This window comes from Phacochoerus africanus, chromosome 6 (genome assembly GCF_016906955.1).
Source record: "Phacochoerus africanus isolate WHEZ1 chromosome 6, ROS_Pafr_v1, whole genome shotgun sequence".
NCBI lineage: Eukaryota > Metazoa > Chordata > Mammalia > Artiodactyla > Suidae > Phacochoerus > Phacochoerus africanus.
In genome coordinates this window covers 111,712,029-111,736,641 of record NC_062549.1, presented here as the reverse complement: position 1 = coordinate 111,736,641, position 24,613 = coordinate 111,712,029, and the positions used below count along the sequence as shown (strand labels likewise).

Below are 24,613 nucleotides of genomic sequence, written 5' to 3'. Positions count from 1 at the left end.
CACAGAGCCCTCATTGGCTTATGTTTATATACCCCATGTCTAGGACAGTCCTTGGTATACAGTAGCTACTCCATATATACTTGTTATATGCACAAATGAAGATGCCTTGAAATCATAATGGTCAACTCATAGAAGACAGAGTGGTTTAGTGGAAGCATCTTAGAGTGCTCAGGTCAACCGATTTTTTAAAAAACAACTTTGGTGGGATATAACTGACATAGCACAAATTACCCACATTTATAATATAAACTCAATGCTTTGACATATGTATACACACAAGAAACCATCCCCATAATTCAGATACAGAACATACGCTTCCTCCTCACTTTTGCAATCCCTTTGGTAAATGGTGGGGTAGTACTGGGGCTGGATGACTTTAAGGTGCTCATTAAGGACCTCCAACTGTCTCAGCACAGGGAATGCTCCTGCCTTTTTTTTTTTTCTTTTCTTTCATTGAATGTAATTGATATAGAACATTGACAAGTTTGAGGTGTACGAATGTTAGCTTGATATATTTATATATTGTATTTTTATAATCCCTTCTCCCCATTCCCAGGCAACCATTGATTTACTGACTTGCTTTCTGCTTTCAGAATTGGGTTTTTTGTGTGTTTCTTTTGTTTGGTTTTTTTGTTTGTTTTGTTTTGTTTTTTTGCTTTTTTATGGCTACACTTTGGCATATGATGTGGAAGTTCCCAGGCTCAGTGTCAAATCAGAGCTACAGCTGCCAGCCTACCCACAGCCACAGCAATCTGGGAACCAAGCCCTGTCTGCGACCTATGCTGTAGCTTGCTGAAACACTGGATCCTTAACCCACTGAGCGAGGCAAGGGATTGAACCCACATCCTCAAGGATACTAGTCAAATTCATTTCCACCGTGCCACAAGAGGAACTCCTGCTTTCAGAGTATTTTGCATTTTCTAGAATTTTATATAATTGGATCAAACAACCTGTATTCTCCCTTTTCTCCTCCTCCTCCTCCTTCTTCTTGGTCTGGCTTTATTATTTTGAAGTTCATCCATGTTGTGTGTATCAATAGTTCATTTCTTTTATTACTGAGCAGTTTTCTATTTCTTTATTGTTCAGTTTGGTTGTTGGACATTTAATGTGCTTATAGTTTGGGGCTGTTTTAAAAATGCCACTAGGAATATTTGTGTACATGTTTTTATATGGACATATGCTTTCATTTCTCTTGGGTAAACACCTAGAAATAGAGGGACGGGGTCATATAATAGGGGTATGTTTAACTTCTTACGAAATAGCCAAAGTCTTCTGTGGTTGCACCATTTTACGTTCCGACCAGGAATGAGATTTCTTTTTGCTCTCTATCCTTGCCAACATTTGGTGTCGTCTGTCTTTCTAATTTAGATGTCTAAATACGTCTAATAGTGTGCAGTGGTATCTCATTGTGGTTTTAATTTGCATTAAGTGTTAATGCGATACAGTATCTCTTGCAATATGATTACTAGAGTAGCATTGGCTCACACCTCTATTACATCACATAATTATTTCTTTTCTGTGTTGAGAAGTTACGATTTAGTCTCTTAGCGACTTTGAAGTTTATAACATGATACTGTTCATGTCATCGCTATGTGGTGCATTAGATCCCCAGAACTTATTTATCTACTAGTTGTAAGTTTTTTTTTTTAATTAATTAATTTATTTATTTGTCTTTTTGCTATTTCTTGGGCCGCTCCCACGGCATATGGAGGTTCCCAGGCTAAGGGTCTAATCGGAGCTGTAGCCACCGGCCTACGCCAGAGCCACAGCAATGCGGGATCTGAGCCGTGTCTGCGACCTACACCACAGTTCATGGCAACGCCGGATCATCAACCCACTGAGCAAGGGCAGGGACCGAACCCGCAACCTCATGGTTCCTAGTCGGATTCGTCAACCACTGCGCCACGACGGGAACTCCTAGTTGTAAGTTTTTACCTTTAAACAACATCTGCCCTATCCCCACCTCCCCCCAGCCGACAGCAGGACTGATCACTGTGGGCTGCAACAACAACAATAACAACACATAAAGGTGAAAAAGAATAAATGAAACTGGTCAGGATTCCCAAGTTTAAAATGATCATTCCACTGTGTTACTAATTTCTATACAGCTTTGTAAAATTATGTTTAGAAAAAGATTTCAGCAGAAAAGGACAGCCTTCTACACCTTACCTGGAAAGCCCAGGTGACAGTCGCCTTTTGGCCTGCTCAGTATGGCTTTCTTCCACTCTTCTTTTTTTCAGTCTTTGCAATACCTGTAGCTGCCAGCCTCCAAGTGCCCCTCGTTACAGGTCAGCTCCTCACGAAAGGGGAGGAGCTACATCCAGGGTCTGTTCCCAGCATCACAGCTCCAAGTCCCGTCGACCAACGGCGGTGCCCACCTGGAGACCAAAGAGGACCCTGCCCACTTGTTTGTGTGCCATGTGAGTGCTCAGTCCAACAGGATGGCTGCTGGATCGATGGAATGTGTGTCTGTGATTGGATTCAGTCTTATCTATCTTAAAATGGTGAGTTCACCCTTCCAACCTACCTGCAACTATTTGCGGGGGAGGGGGGGTAACCCACATACCACATCTTTCTTTTTCTTTTGAAAGCCTCAAGGCTGGGGAGGTAGACATCAAAATACTTTGGAAACATACCAAAATTGTATATGTTTGTGTGTTTGAAATTTAATGCCATTTACCAGAGAAGGAAAACAAGAATACCATTATGTTTTAAGAACAAAGCTTTCTGAAAAATCCGTCAGCAGCTACTGACCTAGTTCAATAGGCAGATTCAGGGAGAAAAAATGAAATAGTCATATGATCTGTCTCCAGCCTCTCAATTCTGTTTGGGATGGCTTTGTGGTAGATTTGAGTGTTGGCAAATAATTTGTGCAAATAAATATTGTGTGTGGATTGGAAAATTGCTCCCATTATGTGTAAGCATGTTGTGCTGAGTATACTACTGCTCTACTTTAGACTGTACCTTTCCCCAAATGGCGCTTTTCTTTGTGATTCTAATTTTCTAAACTTTCCTTTTCAGGTGGCTTCAGCAAAAACAGGTAAAATTCTTTGAAATGCAAGTTTACCCTCCCCTTCTTTGATGTTGATTTCCATTGTTAATTCTTGGGCTACTTTGACACACAAAGACTACACCAAGAAAAATATGCGACATTTTCGAAGTGCTAAACCTGTGAGTGTCACTGGTAAGACAGATACATGGATCCAAATTTGAAGATAGATCCTCATAAGATATTCTTCTCGAGTACTGAGATGTATAGAGGCATGGAGTCATAGGTTTTTCTCAAATACAGTTAGCCGTAGTAGAATATCTGTGATCATCATTGCAGTCAAAGACACGAATGTTTAGCTATAAAATAGTGAAGACCTAAATTATGTAGCTTTTCTTATTTGTCTTCTGAGAAATTAAGGGAGAAAACTAGAAACAGATTTCTTCAAGATTTCGAGTCTCTACTTTAGCAAAAAAGATTTTATCCTTCTCATATTACATCTTTGAAATATAGACTGGGATAACCCAGACCTGGAAAAACGCTTCTTTTTAAAAGATTTTATCACCATTTTTTTCTTGAATAAATAACTGAAGGCAAGGATAATTTCTTTCGAGGTCTCTCCTGGCTCATATATTCCAGAAATGTAAGTGCTCGAATGGAAGTTTATGTTCAAAGGGATTTAGATTATTGAAAGGAAATAATATCAATAACATCACCAATAAACTCTCTTAGCAATTTTTATGTATTATTTTGTTTATGCCTCAGAAAAGAGAATGTAAATAAGGCACTTAAAATGTTTGTTATAGATCTATGGCGGAGCCATACAATCTGTGCATATACAGTAAGTTTTTAAAAATGATCATTTCATGCTTTGTTCTTCCTCGCTTGGTCTTGAGACCTCTTAAGATTGACCAGGAAGCTGTGAGAAGGACTGTTTCCCACATACAAAGTGATCTTTAAAAATATGTGGCCTCCAAATTGGGCAAAATCTAGTTCTGCTGTCCCTTGGAAAGTGCCAGGACACACTGACCCCGTTTGAGTCCCACACGATCCACACTATTTGGGGTCAAGAATGGGGCAGGCTGAGATGCTGATGCTGATAGTCATGGAGTCATCCTGTCTTTTTAATAGATGCAGTGTGTTTTATTGACACTTTCTGGGAGGGCTGTGCATTTTGGGTGTGTGTATTTTGATGCCCTCTGGTCCCTGGCCTCAGCTGTTTATCTGCGTCTGGCCACTGGGGCCACAGAGGCTACTTAAGGTCTCTGAGTTGGCACAAAGTGCAGATGCTGAGAATCAAAGGATTTCACTCCTGACTAGTCAGAGTGCCTGCTTGCAAATCTAGGGAATACATTTTTCTCTTTCATCAATGCAGTAAGTGGGCCAAATATAGAACTAAGTCAGAGTGAAGAACCGCTGCTAATCTGTGGAGACTTTACACATCCTACTCAATCTTCTCATCTCCCGAAGGGCAACAGCATAAAGGTGTTGCTCTTTTTTCACGGCTGTTGCTGGTCAGATCCTGCTCCAGAGGGATGTGTAAACAAGCCATCTGGAGTTCCCATTGTGGCTCAGCGGTTAACAAATCCGACTAGGAACCTTGAGGTTATAGGTTCAATCCCTGGCCTCGCTCAGTGGGTTAAGGATCCAGTGTTGCCGTGAGCTGTGGTGTAGGTTGCAAATGTGGCTTGGATCTGGTGTTGCTGTGGCTGTGGCATAGGCCAGTGGCTACAGCTCTGATTAGACCTCTAGCCTGGGAAACTTCATATACCACGGGTGAGGCCCTGGAAAAGGCAAAAAGACAAAACAAAAAACAAAAAACAAGCAATCTGTCTTTCCAGCCCGTTCTCACCTCAGACTCTCCAGAATCCCACCTTCCATAGCAGCATCGCTTCCATGGCAGTGCATGTGTCCTGGCTTTTCCACACCCAAAATTTGCTCATCCTGGTAAACACACACACACATCCTTTCTGCCTTTGGACATGCTCTTACATGTACTATTTCACTTATTCTTTACAATAATCCCAGGGAGTTCCCTTTGTGGCTCAGTTGTTAATGAACCTGATTAGGATCCATGAGGATGCGGGTTCGATCCCTGGCCTCGATCAGTGGGTTAAGGATCCTCAGTGGGTTAAGGATCCAGTGTCGCCATGAGCTGTGGTGTAGGTCACAGACGCGGCTCGGATCCCAAATTGCTATGGCTGTGGTGTAGGCCAGCAACTGTAGCTCCAATTGGACCCCTAGCCTGGGAACTTACATATGCCGTGGGTGAGGCCCTAAAAAGCAAATAATAGTAATAATAATAATCCTAAAATGTAGATATTTTACATTTCAAAGTAAACCTAGAGATGTAGGAATTATTATTATTATTATTATTTGGGTTTTTTGGGGCACACTCTTGTCATATGGAGGTTCCCAGGCTGGGAGTCCAATTGAGCTACAGCTGCCGGCCTACTCCACAGCCACAGCAACACAGGATCTGAGCCACATCTGTGACATACACCACAGCTCATGGATCCTTAACCCACCGAGTGAGGCCAGGGATTGTGACATACACCTCAGCTCATGGATCCTTAACCCACTGAGTGAGGCCAGGGATTGAACCTGCAACTTCATGGTTCCTAGTCAGATTCGTTTTCGCTACACCAAGTCGGGAACTCCCTATAGGAATTATTAATGTTCTGCATACTCGAGGGAGAAAACCAAGACTGGAAGAGGTGAAATCACTTGTAAACAGAAGTAAATGGCTCAAACCCAGTGTTCCAAAATCCACATCCTTTGCTCTTTTCCCACCGCACAGCCCTGTTTCTTCCTGCTAATACTCGCTTCATGTGTTACTATTCTAGGCAAATGTGACCCTCCCAGCTCAGTTCAGTGGAGTCCTCAGGCCCCTTGACAGCCCTGTGGAGACACAGTCTGTGTCACGCTAGCCTTTTCTATGCCTTTCAAACACCCCAGGAAGGCACTGTCATGCCACTGTCTGGGTTGGTTGTCATCTGTCCAGGAAGTCAGTCCGTTCTAGCAGCAGGACTGGATCACAGGAGATAAGACGAACAATGGGGACAAAGGAAGCAGTAGGAGTTGAGAGACACCACCAAGCTGGAGGAGCAGAGAAGGGAGGAGCATGTGGGCGGGGTGCCTGTAAGAGCCCCTGAGGCGGGCTTTCTATCCTGCAGCCGGGAGGGGACACGGGTGCTCCCTGCTGAGTCCCCTTCTGCTGGCAAATGGCTCAGATGAGCCCAGGCAGCTTTGCCCCAGTGTATCCTACCAGCCTAGTTTTCTTTCGATGGCAGCGGAGACTGTCCTGGTTGATGTTCAAGGAATGTCCGGCCGGGGCACAGTGGACGCTTTGTTCATTCCTGCAGCGTGGTTATTTCTGAGGTGCTGCCAAAGCGGACTCGCTGGGCTCTGGGGACAGAAAGAAAAGGTTGTCTGTGTCCTGCACAAGGGATTTGGAAGGTGAGGGTCTGCCGGATGGAGGGAGTTGATGCTGGCAAATCACACGTTTGGACTGTATTTATTCCTTCTCTTCATTCACTCTCGAGGGTTTTTTGTTTTTTTGTTTTTGCCTTTTAGTTTTGAACTTGGCGAGTAGTGATTTTACCCAGCAAATGCAGTACATTAAACATAAAAGGCCAAGAGTGGGTTTCACACCTAAAACTCAGCTATTTTTGTTCGATCTTTTTTCCATGGGGACCTCTTATACCCAGGGCATTTTTGTGCTGTAGAGTTTTGCAAAGCAGTAAATCTGATTTCCACACTCTCTTTCTTACCTCATGGCCGATGTGTAGGAATGCCTTAGGTAAACCCATGACATAAGCATTCATCGCCTCCTGGAAAACTATGGCCAGGTCCAGGTGAGAAGGGACCACTGCATCTCATTCTTATGCTGGGGCAGATGTTTTGATAGAGAAGGAAAGAATAAAATTTCTTTTTACTTTATAGAGAAGAATCTTAAAATCGTTACACTCTGATAATATTAAAAATGGTAGGTTGGAACAATTATAAAACAAAGAACTCTGTTCTCCCTCTTCCTCCATTGGATTAAATTCCTCTTGGGGAGTTCCTGCTGTGGCTCAGCGGGTTAAGAACCCACCTCGTATCCATGAGGGTGCAGGTTCGGGATCCCTGGTCTCGCTCAGTGGGTTAAGGATTCACTGTTGAACTGAGCTCTGGTGTAGTTTGCAGACGCTGCTCAGATCTGGCGTTGCTGTGGCTGTGGTGTAGGCCGGCAGCTGCAGTTCTCATTTGGGAGACTTCCATATGCCGAAAATGCGGCCCTTAAAAAAAAAAGAAAGAAAGACTAAAAAAAAAAAATGTCAACTTGGGAAGTGTGCGAATTGCAGGAATAGAAATCACAGCCCCAGCAGAGGTGGGGGCTGGATGGGGCTTGCTGGCTGCAGGCAGTGGAACAGGTGGTGGGCCAGGGCCGGGAGATGGGTGGCCACGTGGCTGGGGGATTCACAGAATCCTCAAACTGGAGTCGAATCCTCTGCAAGGAAGCCCCTCAGGTACTCTGGCCCTCCTCTGAGAGTTCTGTCCCCAAATCACTCCCCACTCTTGTTTAATTCTTTTAAGAGTATGAACAGCACCCACTGTCCCAGAGCCGGCTGGGGAAAACCTCTTCGAAATCCCATTCGAATGGGAGGTTTGAGCTTTCTGGCTCTCTCTGGGAGAGCAGCTGTTGTCTTTCCTTTTCTCTGTTTTTTTCTGGACCTGGAAAAGAAGGGCAAAGTTTATGTCTGAAGGATGGCATGAGGCTAATTGAGTTGGAAAAGTAAAATGATGCAAGAGGTAATTCTTACAGATACTCTAGCTGAGGTACACCTTCAAAATCTCTTGCAGCTCCTGAAATACCCTCTATTGATCAGGCCTATTCAAAAATCAGCAACAGTATCACCGTGGAATGGGCTACAGTGCCAGGTGCCACCAGTTACCTCCTTACGGCCGAAGACGGGAACACTGTCATTGAAACCATGGTGGCCGGTTCCCCAGGCACTGTGACAGGCCTGAAGGCTGCGACCTTGTACCAAATCACGGTCAGATCCGTCAGTGCTGCTGGGAGAAGCCAGCCATCACCTCCGAAACAGGCAAAGACAGGTAGCTCTGTGCTCCTCCTCTGTTGAGCAATTGCTTGTGGCCCGGATCAATTGTACTGAGGAAGCAAATGCATGACGTAAACTTGTGTCACGTGAGTGCCTATGGTTCAAGGCCCAGGAGTGAAAGCCACCAAGTGACATTTTTTTTTTTTTAATTCAAATATCTGTCGAGGAGGTGGTATTTAAATTTCAGATGTGCAGTTCCCATCATGGCTTAGTGGAAACGAATCTGACTAGTATCCATGAGGACGCAGGTTCAATCCCTGGCCTCATTCAGTAAGTTAAAGATCCAGCCTTGCCATGAGCTGTGGTATAGGCTCAGATCCTGCGTTGCTGTGGCTGTGGTATAGGCTGGTGGCTGCAGCTCTGATTCTACCCCTAGCTTGGGAACTTCCATATGCCCCAGGCATGGCCCTAAAAAGACCAAAAAAAAAAAAAGATGACTTAGAAAATAAAACTCATTTCTGGGTATCTTTAAAAGCATCCCTGCTTTTAAATCTCTGAAAAAGGGATTTCTGTTTTTAGCTTCAGTTACCTCTAAAGACCATGAGGAATAAAGAACACTTGGAAGTGATTTTGCTGCACTTTGACTTGTTTGAAATAAAACCATTTAAAGTTTGTCATCAGTGCGGCTTAAACTGATTTGATAAAATTGTACCTGGGCATGTTTCTGAAAGATGGTGTGCACATTAAAATAGTATAGTATAAACTGTCATTCCCCCATTGACTTATATTATGATGATAAGGAGGTTTTATCGACATTCTTACCAAACTCCAGCTGGAGGAATGCCGTACTATTAGAATTTCTCTGTTTCCCATTCCTCTGCTGAATCATCTGTAATTAATACACATTTTTTCATTCTCATTCATCTTTTTTAAGTTTTATTGAAGTATAGTTGACTTACAGTGCTGTGATAATTTCTGATGTACTGACTACTCTTTTTTTGGGGGTGGGGGTGGGCTATGCCTACAGCATGTGGAAGTTCCTGGGCCAGGAATCAACCCACATCGCAGCAGTGACCTGAGCTGCTGCAGTGACAACATCGGATCCATAACGTGCTGCCACAGGGGAATTCCCAATACATATTTAACTAGCAATTACTTAATGAAACTCTGCCATGAATCCTATTGCAACGCCAATAATTTTTTCATAATGTGGATAATCAACCTCCAATTACCTGTTCCTAAATTTGAATTATCCCCTAAGGCACTTTCCTAACGTGAATGCACATCCTTTTGTCTTTGTAGTACTGGCTGCACCAATTCTAGAAGTCAGCTCTCCAAGTCCAGACTCTATCCTTGTGCAGTGGGAGGCCGTGTACATGGCGATGGGGTTCTCTGTGTCCATCATGCGAGCTAATGGTTTGGGAAGAGTCTGGAAAGAGAACACTACCAACACCTCCTTGACATTCACTAGCTTAGACGCCGGGACGCTCTACACCATAAAGGCCTACGCGTGGAACGCCAACGGGACCCCTGGGGACGACTCCACCTGCAATCAGAGAACGAGTAAGGACTTCTCAGCCCAGCCCCGACCATTCTCCTTTTTGATCAGTGAGGGCTGTGCATTGCTGCCAGTGAGAGCCGTGTTAAGTGATAAGTACAGAGCGGCTGGCAGCAGCTATTTAAATTTATTATGAGCCTATTTATAGGGACTTGACAATTCCTCCTCGGTGGTTTATTATTATTATTATTATTTTTTTTTTGTCTTTTGTCTTTGTTGTTGTTGTTGTTGTTGTTGCTATTTCTTGGGCCGCTCCCACGGCACATGGAGGTTCCCAGGCTAGAGGTTGAATCGGAGCTGTAGCCACCAGCCTACGCCAGAGCCACAGCAACTCGGGATCCGAGCTGCATCTGCAACCTACACCACAGCTCACGGCAATGCCGGATGGTTAACCCACTGAGCCAGGGCAGGGACCGAACCCGCAACCTCATGGTTCCTAGTCGGATTCGTTAACCAATGCGCCACGACAGGAACTCCTATTATTATTATTATTATTAGTCTTTTTGCCTTTTCTAGGCCCGCTCCCGCGGCATATGGAGATTCCCAGGCTAGGGGTCTAATCGGAGCCGTAGTCACTGGCCTACACGACAGCAACACAGGATCCAAGCCGCATCTGCGACCTACACCACAGCTCACGGCAACGCCAGATCCTTAACCCACTGAGCGAGGCCAAGGACTGAACCCGAAACCTCATGGTTCCTAGTCGGATTTGTTAACCACTGCATCACGATGGGAACTCTCTTCCTCAGTAGTTTAAATGCTTACTGCTTGTATGGAGAAATGCTGCTCAAAGTACACAGAGCGTGGCACCTCTCCTCTGATAGCCAGCTTATTTTCAACATACATGTTCAATAGCCCATAGCAGGAGATAATTCTTATTAGGGTTATTAGTCCCCTCTTATCCCTTCCTAGGGTCAGACGAAGAGTATAGACAAAAACAAGAATTTATTCAGCAGGCATTTCATGACTATTTACCAACTTTGAGCTGATATTGTTCTAGAGACACAGCAGCAGAGAAAACAAAGTTCCTGTTAGGGACTTTTTATGCGGTGGTGGGAATCAGTATTCCAGATATGTTTCCCAAAGGCCTCAACTTAGGCGTGAGGTCAACATGGGCCTTCCCATTGCCTCTCCTCCAGCTGCAGGCTAAGAAGCTGGAGCATGGTGTGCTCCATGCTCCCACCATTCCCATCACAGGGATACCTGACCAGGGCATCCTGCTGCAAGATAGCTGGAAGCCCAAACCCAGCTGCTGCAGTGAGCCAAAACAATGAGATGGGCGAGAAAGAGAAGGAGATTGTTTTTTCCTTCTCTCGAGGCAGGAAAGCCTATGGATGTTGGACTCATCAACCAGATTAGCTGTTTCATCTCTAGGGAAGGACCAAGGAAAGGGTGGAAGGAAACAAGAGATGTTCTCTCCATCAGCCCCTCAGTTTGAAGGGGGGTGGAAGCCCCATGGTCTACAGACCAAGGCAGAAATGTAGGGGAGAGAGAAGGGTTTGCCTTTCCTGATATTTCTCTAGGAAGAAATGATAGCAAAGTGGTTCTAAAGTGATCAGTGATGGGCCTTGTGAGTCAGGATGTCTGTGACAAACCAGTCTCCCTGGGCCTCTCTGAAGATATTCACTCATTCTTTCATTCCACAAACAGTTATTGAGGGCCTACTATATGCTGGACATAGTTAGCTGATGGAAATACAAAATCAAATAAGGATTCCTACACTCAAAGAATTGACTGGGTCCCAGGAGAGGCTGATGCATAAATCAATGGTCGTAGTTCCATGTAATAAGCGCATTAACAAAGGATGTGCGGGCACAGAGAGGAGCATCTCTGTCAAGCTGAGGAACAGGGAGAGCCATCTCCTAGAGGTGACTGGGTCATTTTTTTTGTTTTTTGTTTTAAAGCCTTCGTCTTCATTTGTTTCTCTTTGTTTAAAAAGTTGTAGCGATATTGGATTTAGCCTCTATATTAGTTTGCTAGGGCTACCACAACAATGTACCACAAACTAGCTGCCTTAAACAACAGAAGTCTATTTGCACACAGTCCTGGAGGCTGGAAGTCTGAGATCAAGATGTTGGCAGGCTTGGTTCTTCCGAGGGCTGTGAAGGCAGGATCTGTTCCAGGCCTCTCTCCTTGGCTTGTAGATACCAGTCTTCATATTCACATGGCATTCTCCCTATATGTGTATGTCTGTGTCTACATTTTCTCTTCTTATAGGGATATCAGTCATATTGTCTTAGGACCCACCCTCATGATTTCATCTTAACCAATGCTATCTGCTATGATCCTATTTCCAAATGAGAACATATTCTGGACTACTGAGGGTTAGGACTTTGGCATATGAATTTTGTGAGGGGACTCAGTTCAACCTGTAACAACCTCACACTACTCTACTCACTTTTCCTAATTCTTCCATGCCCCGTGTGGGAAAATGAGGTTGTTCTAAAACACTGCATACCACGCTACCATCCTTGGGCCCAGCTTTACCCCAGAGCATACCTGCCTCTGCAGATAAGTTGGCTGTGCAGCATAGGAAGGGGCCTGTCGAGATGGCCTGCAGGAGAAACATGGCAGGTGTGTGCCTTGCAGAAGATGAGTTGAGCCCCTGTTGTCCAGAAGGTGCTGGTCTCTGCTCACAGGTTGTCTTAAAGTTCTCTAAGGCCTGTGAGGTAGTCCTTATTATAGCACAGATTCCAGAGAACTTTTTTTTTTTTTTTGGTCTTTTTGCTATTTCTTGGGCTGCACCTGCGGCACATGGAGATTCCCAGGCTAGGGGTCCAATCGGAGCCGTAGCCACCGGCCTATGCCGGAGCCACAGCAACTCGGGATCCGAGCCACGTCTGCAACCTACACCACAACTCACGGCCACGTCGGATCGTTAACCCACTGAGCAAGGGCAGGGACCGAACCCACAACCTCATGGTTCCCAGTCGGATTCGTTAACCACTGCGCCACGACGGGAACTCCAGATTCCAGAGAACTGAGGCCAACCTCTCTCCTTCTCGGCTCACGAGAACACTCCTCAAGCTTCTTCAAGAGGATAACCCTGAGGAGAGGAAGGCATAGTCCTAAGAATGTAGAGAAACTTGTTTTGGAGACACTGAAAAGACTATCTTCCTGTGTGAGCATCACACTTGATACTCTCCTTCCTTCCCTTTGAGTTAGAATGGAAAGAAAGTCTGCTTTTCTAGAAACGACTGTGACTAAAAGCTCTTACAAGTCTTAGCGTGTGTCAAAAGTAAAGAATGGATGCTGTTGAAGCTCATCTGTTTAACTTTATAGAATATTTGCCCTACCACTTAATAACATACCTACATGGCCCTTTTAGCCCTTCACTTTCATAATCTCATTTAGTTATTTCAATCACTTATTGAATTGTGCATTCACGCATTCATTCATTTAAAATATGGAGTTCAGGAGTTCCCGTCGTGGCGCAGTGGTTGACGAATCCGACTAGGAACCATGAGGTTTCGGGTTCAGTCCTTGGCCTCGCTCAGTGGGTTAAGGATCTGGCGTTGCCGTGAGCTGTGGTGTAGGTCGCAGATGCGGCTTGGATCCTGTGTTGCTGTCGTGTAGGCCAGTGACTACGGCTCCGATTAGACCCCTAGCCTGGGAATCTCCACATGCCGCGGGAGCGGCCCAAGAAATAGCAACAACAGCAACAGCAACAACAAAAAAGACAAAAGACAAAAAAAAATATGGAGTTCACATCGTGGCTCAATGGTTAATGAATCCAGCTGGGAACGATGAGGTTGCAGGTTCGATCCCTGGCCTCACTCAGTAGGTTAAGGATCTGGCATTGCCATGAACTGTGGTGTAGGTTGCAGATGTGGCTTGGATCCTGCGTTGCTGTGGCTGTGGTGTTGGCTGGCAGCTGTAGCTCCAATTCGATCCCTGGCCTGGGAACCTCCATATGCCATGGCCCTTAAAAGACAAAAAAATAAAAAAATAAAAAAATAAAAAATGTGTGCCACCTATATGGGCTAGGGACTGATCTTATTAGATCTATTTTATAGATGAGAAAAATAAATAAATAACAAAAGATTAAATAACATGTCCAACGTCATATAACTACTTATGAGTTTGCATAGTTAGTGGCAGATGTGTTACCAGTTCTCAGATACCTTAAACCCAATTTTATGTGTGGTACACTTGTAATTATCCTATTTATCAGAGTGCCTGATCCTCCAAGTTCTGCAGTCTTGTTAGGCCAAATCTTACTTGGGTTCTCGAGGTTACTGCAATTTTTTTCTTTCCTTTTCTTTTCTTTTCTTTTTTTTAGGGCCGCACTTGGAGCGTATGGGAGTTCCCAGGCTAGGCGTCGAACTGGAGTTGCTGCTGCCTACCACAGCCACAGCACCATGGGATCTGAGCTGCTTCTGAAAACTATACCACAGCTCACGGCAATGCCGGATCCCTAACCCACTGAGCTAGGCCAGGGATCAAACCCACATTCTCGTGGCTTCTAGTGGGGTTCATTTCTGCTGAGCCTCAATGGGAACTCCAGAAGCTACTGTAAAATCTTAATTGTTTCTCCAAAATGTAGGTCCTCGTGCTCCTGCCAACATTCAAGTCTCTTTTGATAGTGGGGCTCTGAAGGCATCTGTTTCATGGGCACCGACAGAGGGAGCTTTCAACTATACTGTGGTGGCTTTGAGTGACTCATCTAAGCTGAGCTGTAGTACAACTTTCAGTTCTTGCACCATCTCCTCCCTCCACTGTGGAACTGAGTACCTGATTTCAGTTCTAGCAAGTAATGATGCTGGGTCTAGCAAATCAACTTCAGCAGTGACACTGAAAACTGGTAAGTAAACAAGAGTGAGATCATCATGGGGTTGGTAAGCCAAAGTGACTGCCATTAGGGAAACAAATAATGCAGATGCAGTGTTCCAGAACACTCTAGAAGAAGTGAAAATGAAAACCTCATCTAAAAGCATTGATCTGGACATTCTGATGAGTTTGAATGATGTTGATAGTGAGATTAGATCTTATGCGTTGAAAAAAAATACTTCTTTGAAAATTAGGAGGCCTGGTTCCTATTTCAGATATTTCACTAATTTATTTTCTTTTTCATTGGTAAAGTTGTAAATATACTAATATCTACTTTGAGTTATAGCTCTAGCCATGCAGTACAGATAGTGGCCTCTTATTTATGTCATGTTTCACAGACCTAGGCTTGGTGGGAGCTACTTTTTTAAAAAGATAAAGATGAACTGTCTATAGCTTAGAATATGTGTTTAGGAGTTCCCGTCATGGCTCGGTGGTTAACGAATCCGACTAGGAACCATGAGGTGGCGGGTTCGGTCCCTGCCCTTGCTCAGTGGGTTAAGGATCCGGCGTTGCCATGAGCTGTGGTGTAGGTCACAGACACAGCTCAGATCCCGCATTGCTGTGGCTCTGGTGTAGGCCTGCAGCTATAGCTCTGATTCGACCCTTAGCCTGGGAACCTCCATATGCCACGGGAGTGGCCTAAGAAATGGCAAAAAGACAAAAAGACAAAAAAAAAAAAAGAAGAATTACGTGTTTAGATAGCTTCCAACCTTCATTCTTATCAAAGAGATAAAATGCACATATGTGGAGTTTTAGACCTCAATTTAGAAATATCTGTGTCTGGGGAGGAGAACTAATGTTTAATGAAGAGCTACTGTGCAAAGATGCAGAGAAGAAAAATCTCTTGCGGAACTCAGCTGTGTCTTCTTTATCATTTCCTAGTTGCTTGTGCACCCGGACGAGTGACTATCCAAGAAGATCCCCCTGGCCACCTGTCTGTGGCTTGGTCCACCGTAGTTCTGGGTGATTACTATGTGGCCTTTGTGAAGAGTGATGATGGCTTGGAAGTACACTGCAACACCTCCCTCACCCAGTGCAATTTCTTATCTGAGTGTGGCTTCACTTATTTTATTAGTGTGTTTGCCTATAACAAGGCAGGGCAGAGTCCTTTGGGCGATGTGTTCAACTATACCACAGGTGAGTTGCACCTGATGCCTCCACAGACCACCTGGGAGCCATCCACGGGCCAGGGATAGAACGTGAATCTCTTCTTTCACATCTTTCCAGACTGGGGCATTTGGGTTTCATGGACTCGAGCTTAATAAGAATGCAAGGCTGAGGAGTGAAAAGAGGAGAAATAACGTTGTTGATCAACGCTGCTCTGAAAAATCGAACCCTCCCCCAAGACGTAGCCCGTGTCAGGCCCTGTGCTGGATGCTGAAGGAGATGCAATCCTTATGTCTCAGAGTTCACGCTTTCCCCAAGCCCAGAAAACCGAGCTACCACGGCAGAGGTGCTACAGGGTATAGAGGGCTTTGGCGTAAGATATCTGGGTTCAAGTCCTAACTTGACCGCAACTCATTTGTAAAATGGGCATGTTGATGTCTCCCTGGCTAAGTTCCTTCGTATTCTCCACTGCAAACTGGGACAAAGAATAATTAAGAACATGAATATGAAAAGGTCTTTGGATGTGAGAAAAGCGCCACGCCCATAGTTTTATTTTTAGCATCATTATTACTGGCACAATTATTCTCCTGCACTGGGCTTGGGTCTTCTACAGGGCAGGGATTGTGTTTTATTTATCTCTTTATCCTGAAGCTCATCATAGTATGACTGGCATATGGGAGACCCTCCATTTTTTTTAGAAGGAAAGGAGTGAGTGACTTAAAATTAACTCTATTTACAAACAAGAATACTATAATTATATAAATAACAATGTTAGCTGGATTACAATACCTTTTTACCAGGATGAGGGAATCAAACCACGGGTGCCTTTGGAATTTGGAGTAAGAGGCTAGCAGTAAGGTCTCAAGAGCAGAGGAGGGCCGTCCAGAGGGAGTGGCCTTGAACGGGACCTTTAAGGATGGATGGAATGCAGGTGGGGCCAGAGCCTTCCAGAGAAACCCCTTGTGAGTTAGGCATTTGTCAGAATTTGTTCGTGAGACAATGTAGGGCCTCATCTAAAATCTCCTACAGTGCTTCCTCCCGTCCTGCAGCCCCCTAGTTATATCCAGTTTAGCGTCTGGGAAGATGGGTAGGATGTAGCAGTTAGACAGGCAGAAGAAGGGAGCGGCATTCCAGCAGAGGGGACAGAGTCTTTGAGGCACAGGGAAATAAAGGTGCATGGGGTGTGGGGAATTGAGGGATCTGGTGTGGCAGGGGGTGGGGGGACAGGCAGCCAAACGTGTCGACTGAACAGCTTGTGATAACCTTGAATGCCATGCACAGAGAAGTCACCCTCTATCCAGTGGGTGTTAGGCCAAGATTGGAGTTGGATGGACCTAGAGGAGATCCTTGCAGGGACCAGGAGGGTTGCCCAGAGGCTCTGGGCACCGGGACATCAGGACTCAAACGCCCAGCTCCTGTACTGACCTCCATTCTCTCTGCTCCTGCTGTCAGCTCCCTGTTGTCCTAGTGACATTAACCCGGTGCTGGTGTCCAGCGACAGAGTAGAGATCGTCTGGTCTCCTGTCCGTGGGGCTGAACTCTACGAAACCAAGGCTGTCGATGGGTTCAGCGTGGTTGAGTGCAATGACACTGCTCCGGCTTGCACGCTTTCTGCTCTGGAATGTGACACCAAGTACAACATCACAGTGTACTCCTTCAGCGAGGTCCGGGGCAGCAATACGTCGTGTGCTTCCCGATTTATAACCACAGGTACCACACAGAGATGATTTCATTCACTGATGACCAAAAGGCTCACCCCACCTCTGTCGTTCGGGAGGGACATTTGCAAGAATGGTAAAAAGGCTAACAGCCACCAACCTGAGTTGGTGGGGACCCTGAGTCTTACTGAGGGGAAGCAGAAGAGAAGGTGGGCAAGGGAAAGAGGGCAGAAACGAAGCAGAAGGGGAGACCACGGGGAGGGTAGAAGGTTTTGCCAGTGATTGTTTCAGCCGTTCCCATCCTCCTACCTTCCCTGCCTGTGTGCACACCATGAAGGTTAAAACCACAAATATTTGACTTAATTACTTTTACTTTTGAAGTTCAAAAGGCTCCCTAACATTTTCCACCTCGTCTGACTCTATGGGAGCATGATAACCCATAGAGGGTTATCATGTCAAGGTCGGCACGGTTTCCCCGCAGAGGCTCTATGAGTTTAGTCTAGATGCATGGTTCGGTAGAAAGTAATTACCTTGGAGTTCACTGGTGGCCCAGCCGTTAAGGACATGGCGTTGTCACTGCCATGGCTTGGGTTTGATCATTGGCTCAGGAACTTCTGCATGCTGAGGGGTGACGATCAATCAGAAAAGAAAGCAATGACCTCCCTTGGGAGGAAAAATCAGTTTTAGACCACGTGGCGTGTGCGCTATTGTTCTCTCTGTTTCAGTTCATAATCTAAAATCTCTTAGCTCCTTGCAGTCCTGAAATCACAAACATTTCGAAGGATGCCTTCTCCATGATTCATGTGCGCTGGCGACCCACTAATGACGACGCCACCTACACTGTGATGGCCCAGGGAGAGAAAGGGCAGTACCAGTGCAGCAGCTCCAGGGAGTCCTGCACCCTCGGGGGCTTGCCCTGCGGCTCCGTGTTCTCCGTCACCGCTGTGGCTGAAACACGGGCTGGTCGGAGCCTGCCCAGCTACACTGTGCCACTAGAAACGGGTAGGTAGCAGCCACAGCCTGACCCTCAGCCTCAGTGGGGTCTGTAGGACATGAACTGTCTTATTTGATTTACCCCAAGTGTGAGAGAAATACTTTAAACTCAGAGGGCTTTCAGAGAGCCCCAGTCTTGAAAGAAAAAACTTTTATTTTGTTTGTTTTTTTTCTTTTAGGGCTCAGCCTGCAGCATATGGAAGTTCCCAGGCTAAGGGTCAAATCAGAGCTGTAGCTGCCGCCCACAGCACAGCCAGAGCAATGCTGGATCCAAGCTGCGTCTGCAACCTACACCACAGCTAACAGCAACTCGGGATCCTTAACCCACTGAGCAAGGCCAGAGATCAAACCCGCATCCTCATGGATACTAGTGGGGTTTGTTACCGCTGAGCCACAACGGGAACTCCTTAAAAGAAATTTTTCAATGCAGGTTCTGTAAAAATATCATCTGAAGGCTCTAATATATTTATACACCAGCCTCAAAGGAAGAATGCATTGGCTCTGCAAAAGCATTTATTTGAATTCGTCATCCCCCATGATACAGTCCACCAAAACGAATAACCAGTGACCAAATGAGCTAGTTCATTATTTATTTCTTTGGTTCCGCCCTTTCAAATATTTCCCTCCTGAAAAAAGTTCTTTCTAAGTTTCAGTCTTCCAGTTGGTAGAAGGGGATAATGGCTTCATTGGATGGTTGTGAAGAGTAAGTTATTAATGCTGCGAAGCACTTAGCATAGCGCCTGGTGCAGAGTAGAGCTTGATAGAGAAAACGGTTATTGCTTCAGAGCATTGTGTATGAATGATATTTAGCAAATTACTTAAAGCTTTGGACATTATTTTCTTTTCTATACAGTGATAGATGGCCCTTTGGGCTAGATAAGTGGGAACATCTAAAGCGGCAGGCGGAGACAATGCCAAATATGCAGGAAGATTCCAGATCGTCTATATCCTGTCTAATGGGTCCCTGGAAAGTTGATAATTGGTTGTGATACTCTTAGGTGGCTAGGAGTATTCTGAGCTTTTATATTGACTATGTACTATGAAATGCATGAGAAAGGCAAAATACATCTCATTACAAATACGATAAAATGTATTGGGAGAAGATGTGAAGGCAACTATTGCTTTGAAATTTGCAACTGGAATATGTATATATTTTTTGTCTTTTTGGTTTTTAGGGCAGCACCCACAGCATATGGAGGCTCCCAGGCTAGGGATCCAACTGGAGCTGTAGCCGTCGGCCTATACCACAGCCACAGCAGTGCGGGGATCCAAGCCACATCTGCAATGTACACCACAGCTCACGGCAATGCCAGATCCTTAACCCACTGAGTGAGGCCAGGGATCGAACCTGTGTCCTCATGGATGCTAGTCAGGTTCATTAACCGCTGAGCCACGACGGGAAACTCCTGGAATTATTAAAGTTGGAGGACACAAAGAATTTCTTTCTTACTCTGAAAAATATTGGGAAGAACCTCACATTACTCCCTGCCAGTCAGTGCCCCGTGTCCTTAGGGAAAGCACTGCTATGTACAGTGATGTTAAATGGTGCATTAGAGGGAATGAGACTTTGCTTTTTTTTGTCTTTTCAGGGCCTCACCCTCGGCATATGGAGGTTCTCAGGCTAGGGGTCAAATTGGAGCTATAGCTGTCAGCCTATGCCACAGCCACAGCAACGCAGGATCCGAGCTGCATCTGCAACCTACACAACAGGTCATGGCAACACCGGATCTATGGAGTCACAAGGGTGACTCCCCAAAAAGAAATTAAAAACATTTTTAAATGTATTTATTTATTTATTGTTTTCTTTGGGGGGATTGTTTTGTTTTTTCTCTTCTTTTCTTTTTAGGGCTGCACCCATGGCATATGAAAGTTCCAGGCTAGGGGGTGATCAGAGCTGCAGCTGCAGCACAGTTATAACAACACCAGATACGAACCATGTCTGTGACCTATGCCAGATCCTTAACCCACTGAGTGAGACCAGGGATCAAACCTGTATCCTCATGGATACTAGTTGGGTTCTTAACCCACTCAGCCACAACAGGAGCTCCCTGGATTTATTTATTTATTTATTTATTTATTGTCTTTTTTTTGCTATTTCTTGGGCCGCTCCTGCGGCATATGGAGGTTCCCAGGCTAGCTGCCAGCCTACGCCAGAGCCACAGCAACGCAGGATCCGAGCCGCGTCTGCGACCTACACCACAGCTCACGGCAACGCGGGATCGTTAACCCACCGAGCAAGGGCAGGGACCGAACCCGCCACCACATGGTTCCTAGTCGGATTCGTTAACCACTGCGCCACAACAGGAACTCCCTGGATTTATTTTTTATTGAAGCTTAGTTAATGTACAATGTTGTATAAGTTGCAATATAGTGATTCACAATTTTAAAGGTTCTATTCCATTTATTGTTATGAAGAGCAGTTGAAAATTTGAGAAATTTAGGGTATTGAATGAAACACAGGCAAAATACCATACCTGGTTATTTCTCACATATAACCCTCAGTGGAAATAAATCCCCCATTTTTTCTCTTTCCACATTTAAGTGCCATGCTGTCCAGCCAGTCTGACCGTCACTCAGGTCACCCAATCAGTAATCAACGTGAGCTGGACCATTGGGACTGGGGCCCAAACCTATGTGACGGTTTTGGAGTCACACACTGGACAGTCTAAGTGTCACACCCATCAAAACCACTGCCTCCTGGGATGCATCACATGTGGCATCAATTACACAGTGGCATTAAAAGCAATTAGTGCCACTGGGTTGACTGCGGACTGCGCCTACCAAAGTTATTCCTCTGGTGAGTGAATTCTAAACTCTAGCTCTAAAGTCATGATAAGGACGTTGACTATTACAGATCCAGGCACCAGCGCTTCCATATCTCATTGACAGATGTTCTGCTTCTCCACCAAGCATTGCATGGTAACTTCAGCTGCCTTTCTAAAATGTTTATAGTTTTCCTCAACTGAGAACCTCCTAGTTCCCGAAGCCAGTGTTGGTAGTTGGTGAATTAACTCCCTTAGTAACAAGGATCAGGGATATTTTTTCTGAAAGAAGGATAGGTGTTTATATGACGCAGCTACTGGCAGCTCAGAGTAACTCAGGCCGGCAGAGTTTTCAGAAAGCATTTAGATCACACATTCTAATTGGCCTGAGGTTTTTTTTTTCTTTTTCTCATTATTATGCTACCAGCTCTCTCTTCTAAACCACTCCAGCCCCTTCTATGGTTTCTTATTTCAACAGGCTAAAAGAGCACTGTCTACGGAAAGTATTCCATCTTGTTTTTGACAAAAACCAAACCATTAGGGAATACAGGGGGTAGGTAGGCAGTGGGATGGGATTGGCCCATCTCTGGTGTGATTCTAGTCCATTAAAGTGGCTGCTAGGAACACTGTTCCCCCCCCACCAAAAAAAAACTCCTGAGAATGTCTCTCAGGCTTAATGGGAAAGAGTTAGTTGTATCTGCCCCCGGGGCATGGGATGGGAGAGTTGAAACATAATTTTGGTATCCCCGGTATGGTAGAGTGAACCTTCAACTAGGAGTCTAAAGACATGGCTTCCTAAGCTGTGTTGCCTTATCTTCCCTGGTTCTGTTTCCTCGTCGGTCGGAGAAATAGGAATAGCCACAATGGGAAAGCATTCAGAATGTGCTACCCATACGTAAGCTGGTTTATACTTTCTTTTGGCCCATTGTCTGCCACTAGAACTTGCTGAGTTCTCACCTTGATGTCCATTCCAGTTCTGGAAATATGGCCCATTGCTTATCTTTACACCCAAAATAATCTTTTTTGGGGGGGAGGGTGCTGTACCTGCCGCATGCAGGACTTCCTGGAACACGTACCACAACGGTAACCAGAGCCACAGCAGGGACGATGCCAGATCTTTAATCTGTTGAGCCATCCAGGAACTCCTTTTTTTTAAAGGAATAAATCAAAGGAGGCTGATTGTCTATAACTGAATGTGTGTGTGTGTGTGTGTGTGTGTGTGTGTGTGTGGCCATACTCGTGGTATCAGAAAGTTCCCAGTCCAGGGATGGAATCACGCCACAGCAGCAACCCCAGCCACAGCAGTGGCAACGCCAGATCCTTAAACCCACTGAGCTACAAGAGAATGCCTATAACTGAATTTTTTTTATTATTATATGATAGCATCTTTATTTTAGTTACTGAGGAATCCACCATTGGATACCCAAGGTGTGGCCTGCTCAAGGTTTCAGAAAAGGCAAAAGGAAAAGTACCTAATCAGCTGGCATGGATGAAGTGTGGACCAGCAGCGGGCGTCATGCTGCTCAGCTCAGCAAAATAGGTCTCTTCATGCAAGCTGAATGAAGTTAATTATACTGAAATTAAATCCTACTAAAATCATATGAAATAGGGCGTTACGACGGATCTTGACAAGGATTCTGTGCATTTGGCTCATAAAATTTGAGTCATAGACAATATATACCTGCTAAAGACAGACCTCTGGACTCACTAGGGTTCTTAATTAAAAACGCCTGCTCTGGGAGGTCCCACCATGGCTCAGCGGGTTACAAACCCAACTAGTATCCATTAGGTGGCAGGTCCAATCTGCTGTGGCTGTGGTGTAGGTCGGCTGCTGTAACTCCGATTCCACCCCTAGCCTGGAAACTTCCATATGCCCCAAGGTCGGCTGTAAAAAAGAAAAAAAGAAAAAGCAACAAACTCCTGCCCCATGTCAGCCTCGCACATGGATTTCTAATCGCAGAAACCACAGAAAGATCTTAGATACCTCCTCACATCCAGCTCTCATCATTTATTATTTAGAGTAGGCTACTTATATTGTTTCCTCATAGTAACAAAGGCCAGGTTTGTGTGACGGTGGAAAAGTGATGTGTTTGCTTGTTTTATCCTTCAGGTGCCTGCTGCCCTTTGGGGGTGAAATTATACAGGCTGGGTCCTAATGGCATCCGGATCTACTGGCAGGCTGCCAGGGGCTCTGCCAATTACAGCACTGACCTCTATGGTTCCAAAGGCATTTTCACGTGTACCCCAAGTGCTGGCCTCAGTTTCTGTGATGTCACCGAGATCCCCTGCGGGGATGTCTATACCGTGATGGTCTCACCAGTTGCTGAGACAGGACTGAAGCTTACCTTCTGTCCCAAAAAAATATATTCAGGTAGAGCAAGTTGTAAGTCTTTATTTCAAACTAGCCCTCAACTCAATCTGTGAATTGAGACTCAGAGCAATGACACATATTTGCCATGTAGGAAGGTCAGAGATGGCATGACATCCTGCCAGCATGGAGAAATATGGGCTGCCAGGGACCCCAAGCTTCTTTGGAATTGTAATGCTTTATTATTATTTGATTCAAAGACACTCCTGCCATCCCTCTCTTGCTCTTCTCCTTCAGAAAAAGGACCCAGTGCTTGCTGTTTAAACAGTAAAGCGGATTTAAAATGATTTTCTGCTTTGAGATTTCAGGATAGGTTTTTAACATGGTATGAGAAATAATGACAGCCTGGGATGTTTGAATTAAGAGACACAAACCTTTATTTGCACAGATTCGGATTTATGACTGAGGGCGAAGGGGAAAATCAGAAAAAAAACAAATTTGTAAATCATAAGCTAGGTTTGGAAATACGAGTAGGCAGACAGTCTCTGATCACAAAACACGACTGTCAGCACCTGCCATCTCACCAGAGCTGGCAGAGAAACATCAGCAATTCTCCCGCTCTGTATTCCAGCACCTTCTGCTACCTTGCCCAGGGCACAGTCATGTATTTTTCATATATTTCTAAAAAAAAAAAAGAGAGAGAGATGATGATGAAGCCCTAGGACTCTGCAGGTGAACACAGAAAGGGGAATCAATATTGGCTCAGAAACCTTTCCTAATACCCAGAATCTAAAATTTCCAATTATGTGGAGGTGACGAGAAGGTTCAAGATGGCTCCTGGTGAGAGAACCAGGCCAGTTCCTCTTCCGGGGGTGTTCTCGCTGTGCTTGGATGTCACGCTCTGATTCCTTGCTTTTTCATTATCCCGTCCAGAGGACAAGCTGGCCCAAAGCATAGGAAAAGGACAGGAAAGGATGGGAATGGGTGGTTGGGTGAGAACAAGCTCTTGGAAGAAGAACCTGCCACTCAATAACAATGCATCATTATATTTGCATAAGGTTTTGAAATTTACCAAGTGTTTTCACATTCACTATTTCACTGAATACTCAAAATAACTCTATGCAGTAAGATCAACAGATTTTCTTATCTCCGATTTGTAAAGGAGAAAGAGGTTCCCCAAGTCTCTACCCATAATCATTCTCTTCTTCTAACATCTAAATCCATATTCAAACATTGTTCTATCTACTTGGAGCTATGCCCCAGGCATTTCAACTCCTCAGCACCAAAAGGAAGTTCTGACCCTCTGCAATGTCTGACCTCCCATCATCCTTGTTTCAAGTGTGCAAGCTGAAAACCCTGGAGT

General features: G+C 45.0%; 1 protein-coding gene across 1 annotated transcript in view; it reads left to right on the top strand.

Annotated features, from left to right (window-relative positions):
- The first annotated feature begins 1,888 nt into the window (after nucleotides 1–1,888).
- Nucleotides 1,889–24,613, top strand: part of FNDC7 (fibronectin type III domain containing 7) — a 35,059-nt gene continuing 12,334 nt past the window's right edge. The window contains exons 1-10 of the mRNA XM_047782913.1: nucleotides 1,889–2,504; nucleotides 3,022–3,040; nucleotides 7,835–8,089; nucleotides 9,337–9,597; nucleotides 14,139–14,396; nucleotides 15,305–15,559; nucleotides 16,982–17,239; nucleotides 17,935–18,189; nucleotides 20,723–20,977; nucleotides 23,053–23,313. Coding sequence (XP_047638869.1) covers nucleotides 2,442–2,504; nucleotides 3,022–3,040; nucleotides 7,835–8,089; nucleotides 9,337–9,597; nucleotides 14,139–14,396; nucleotides 15,305–15,559; nucleotides 16,982–17,239; nucleotides 17,935–18,189; nucleotides 20,723–20,977; nucleotides 23,053–23,313 — 2,140 coding nt within the window. The 5' untranslated portion in view covers nucleotides 1,889–2,441. The remainder of the gene's footprint in view (nucleotides 2,505–3,021; nucleotides 3,041–7,834; nucleotides 8,090–9,336; nucleotides 9,598–14,138; nucleotides 14,397–15,304; nucleotides 15,560–16,981; nucleotides 17,240–17,934; nucleotides 18,190–20,722; nucleotides 20,978–23,052; nucleotides 23,314–24,613) is intronic.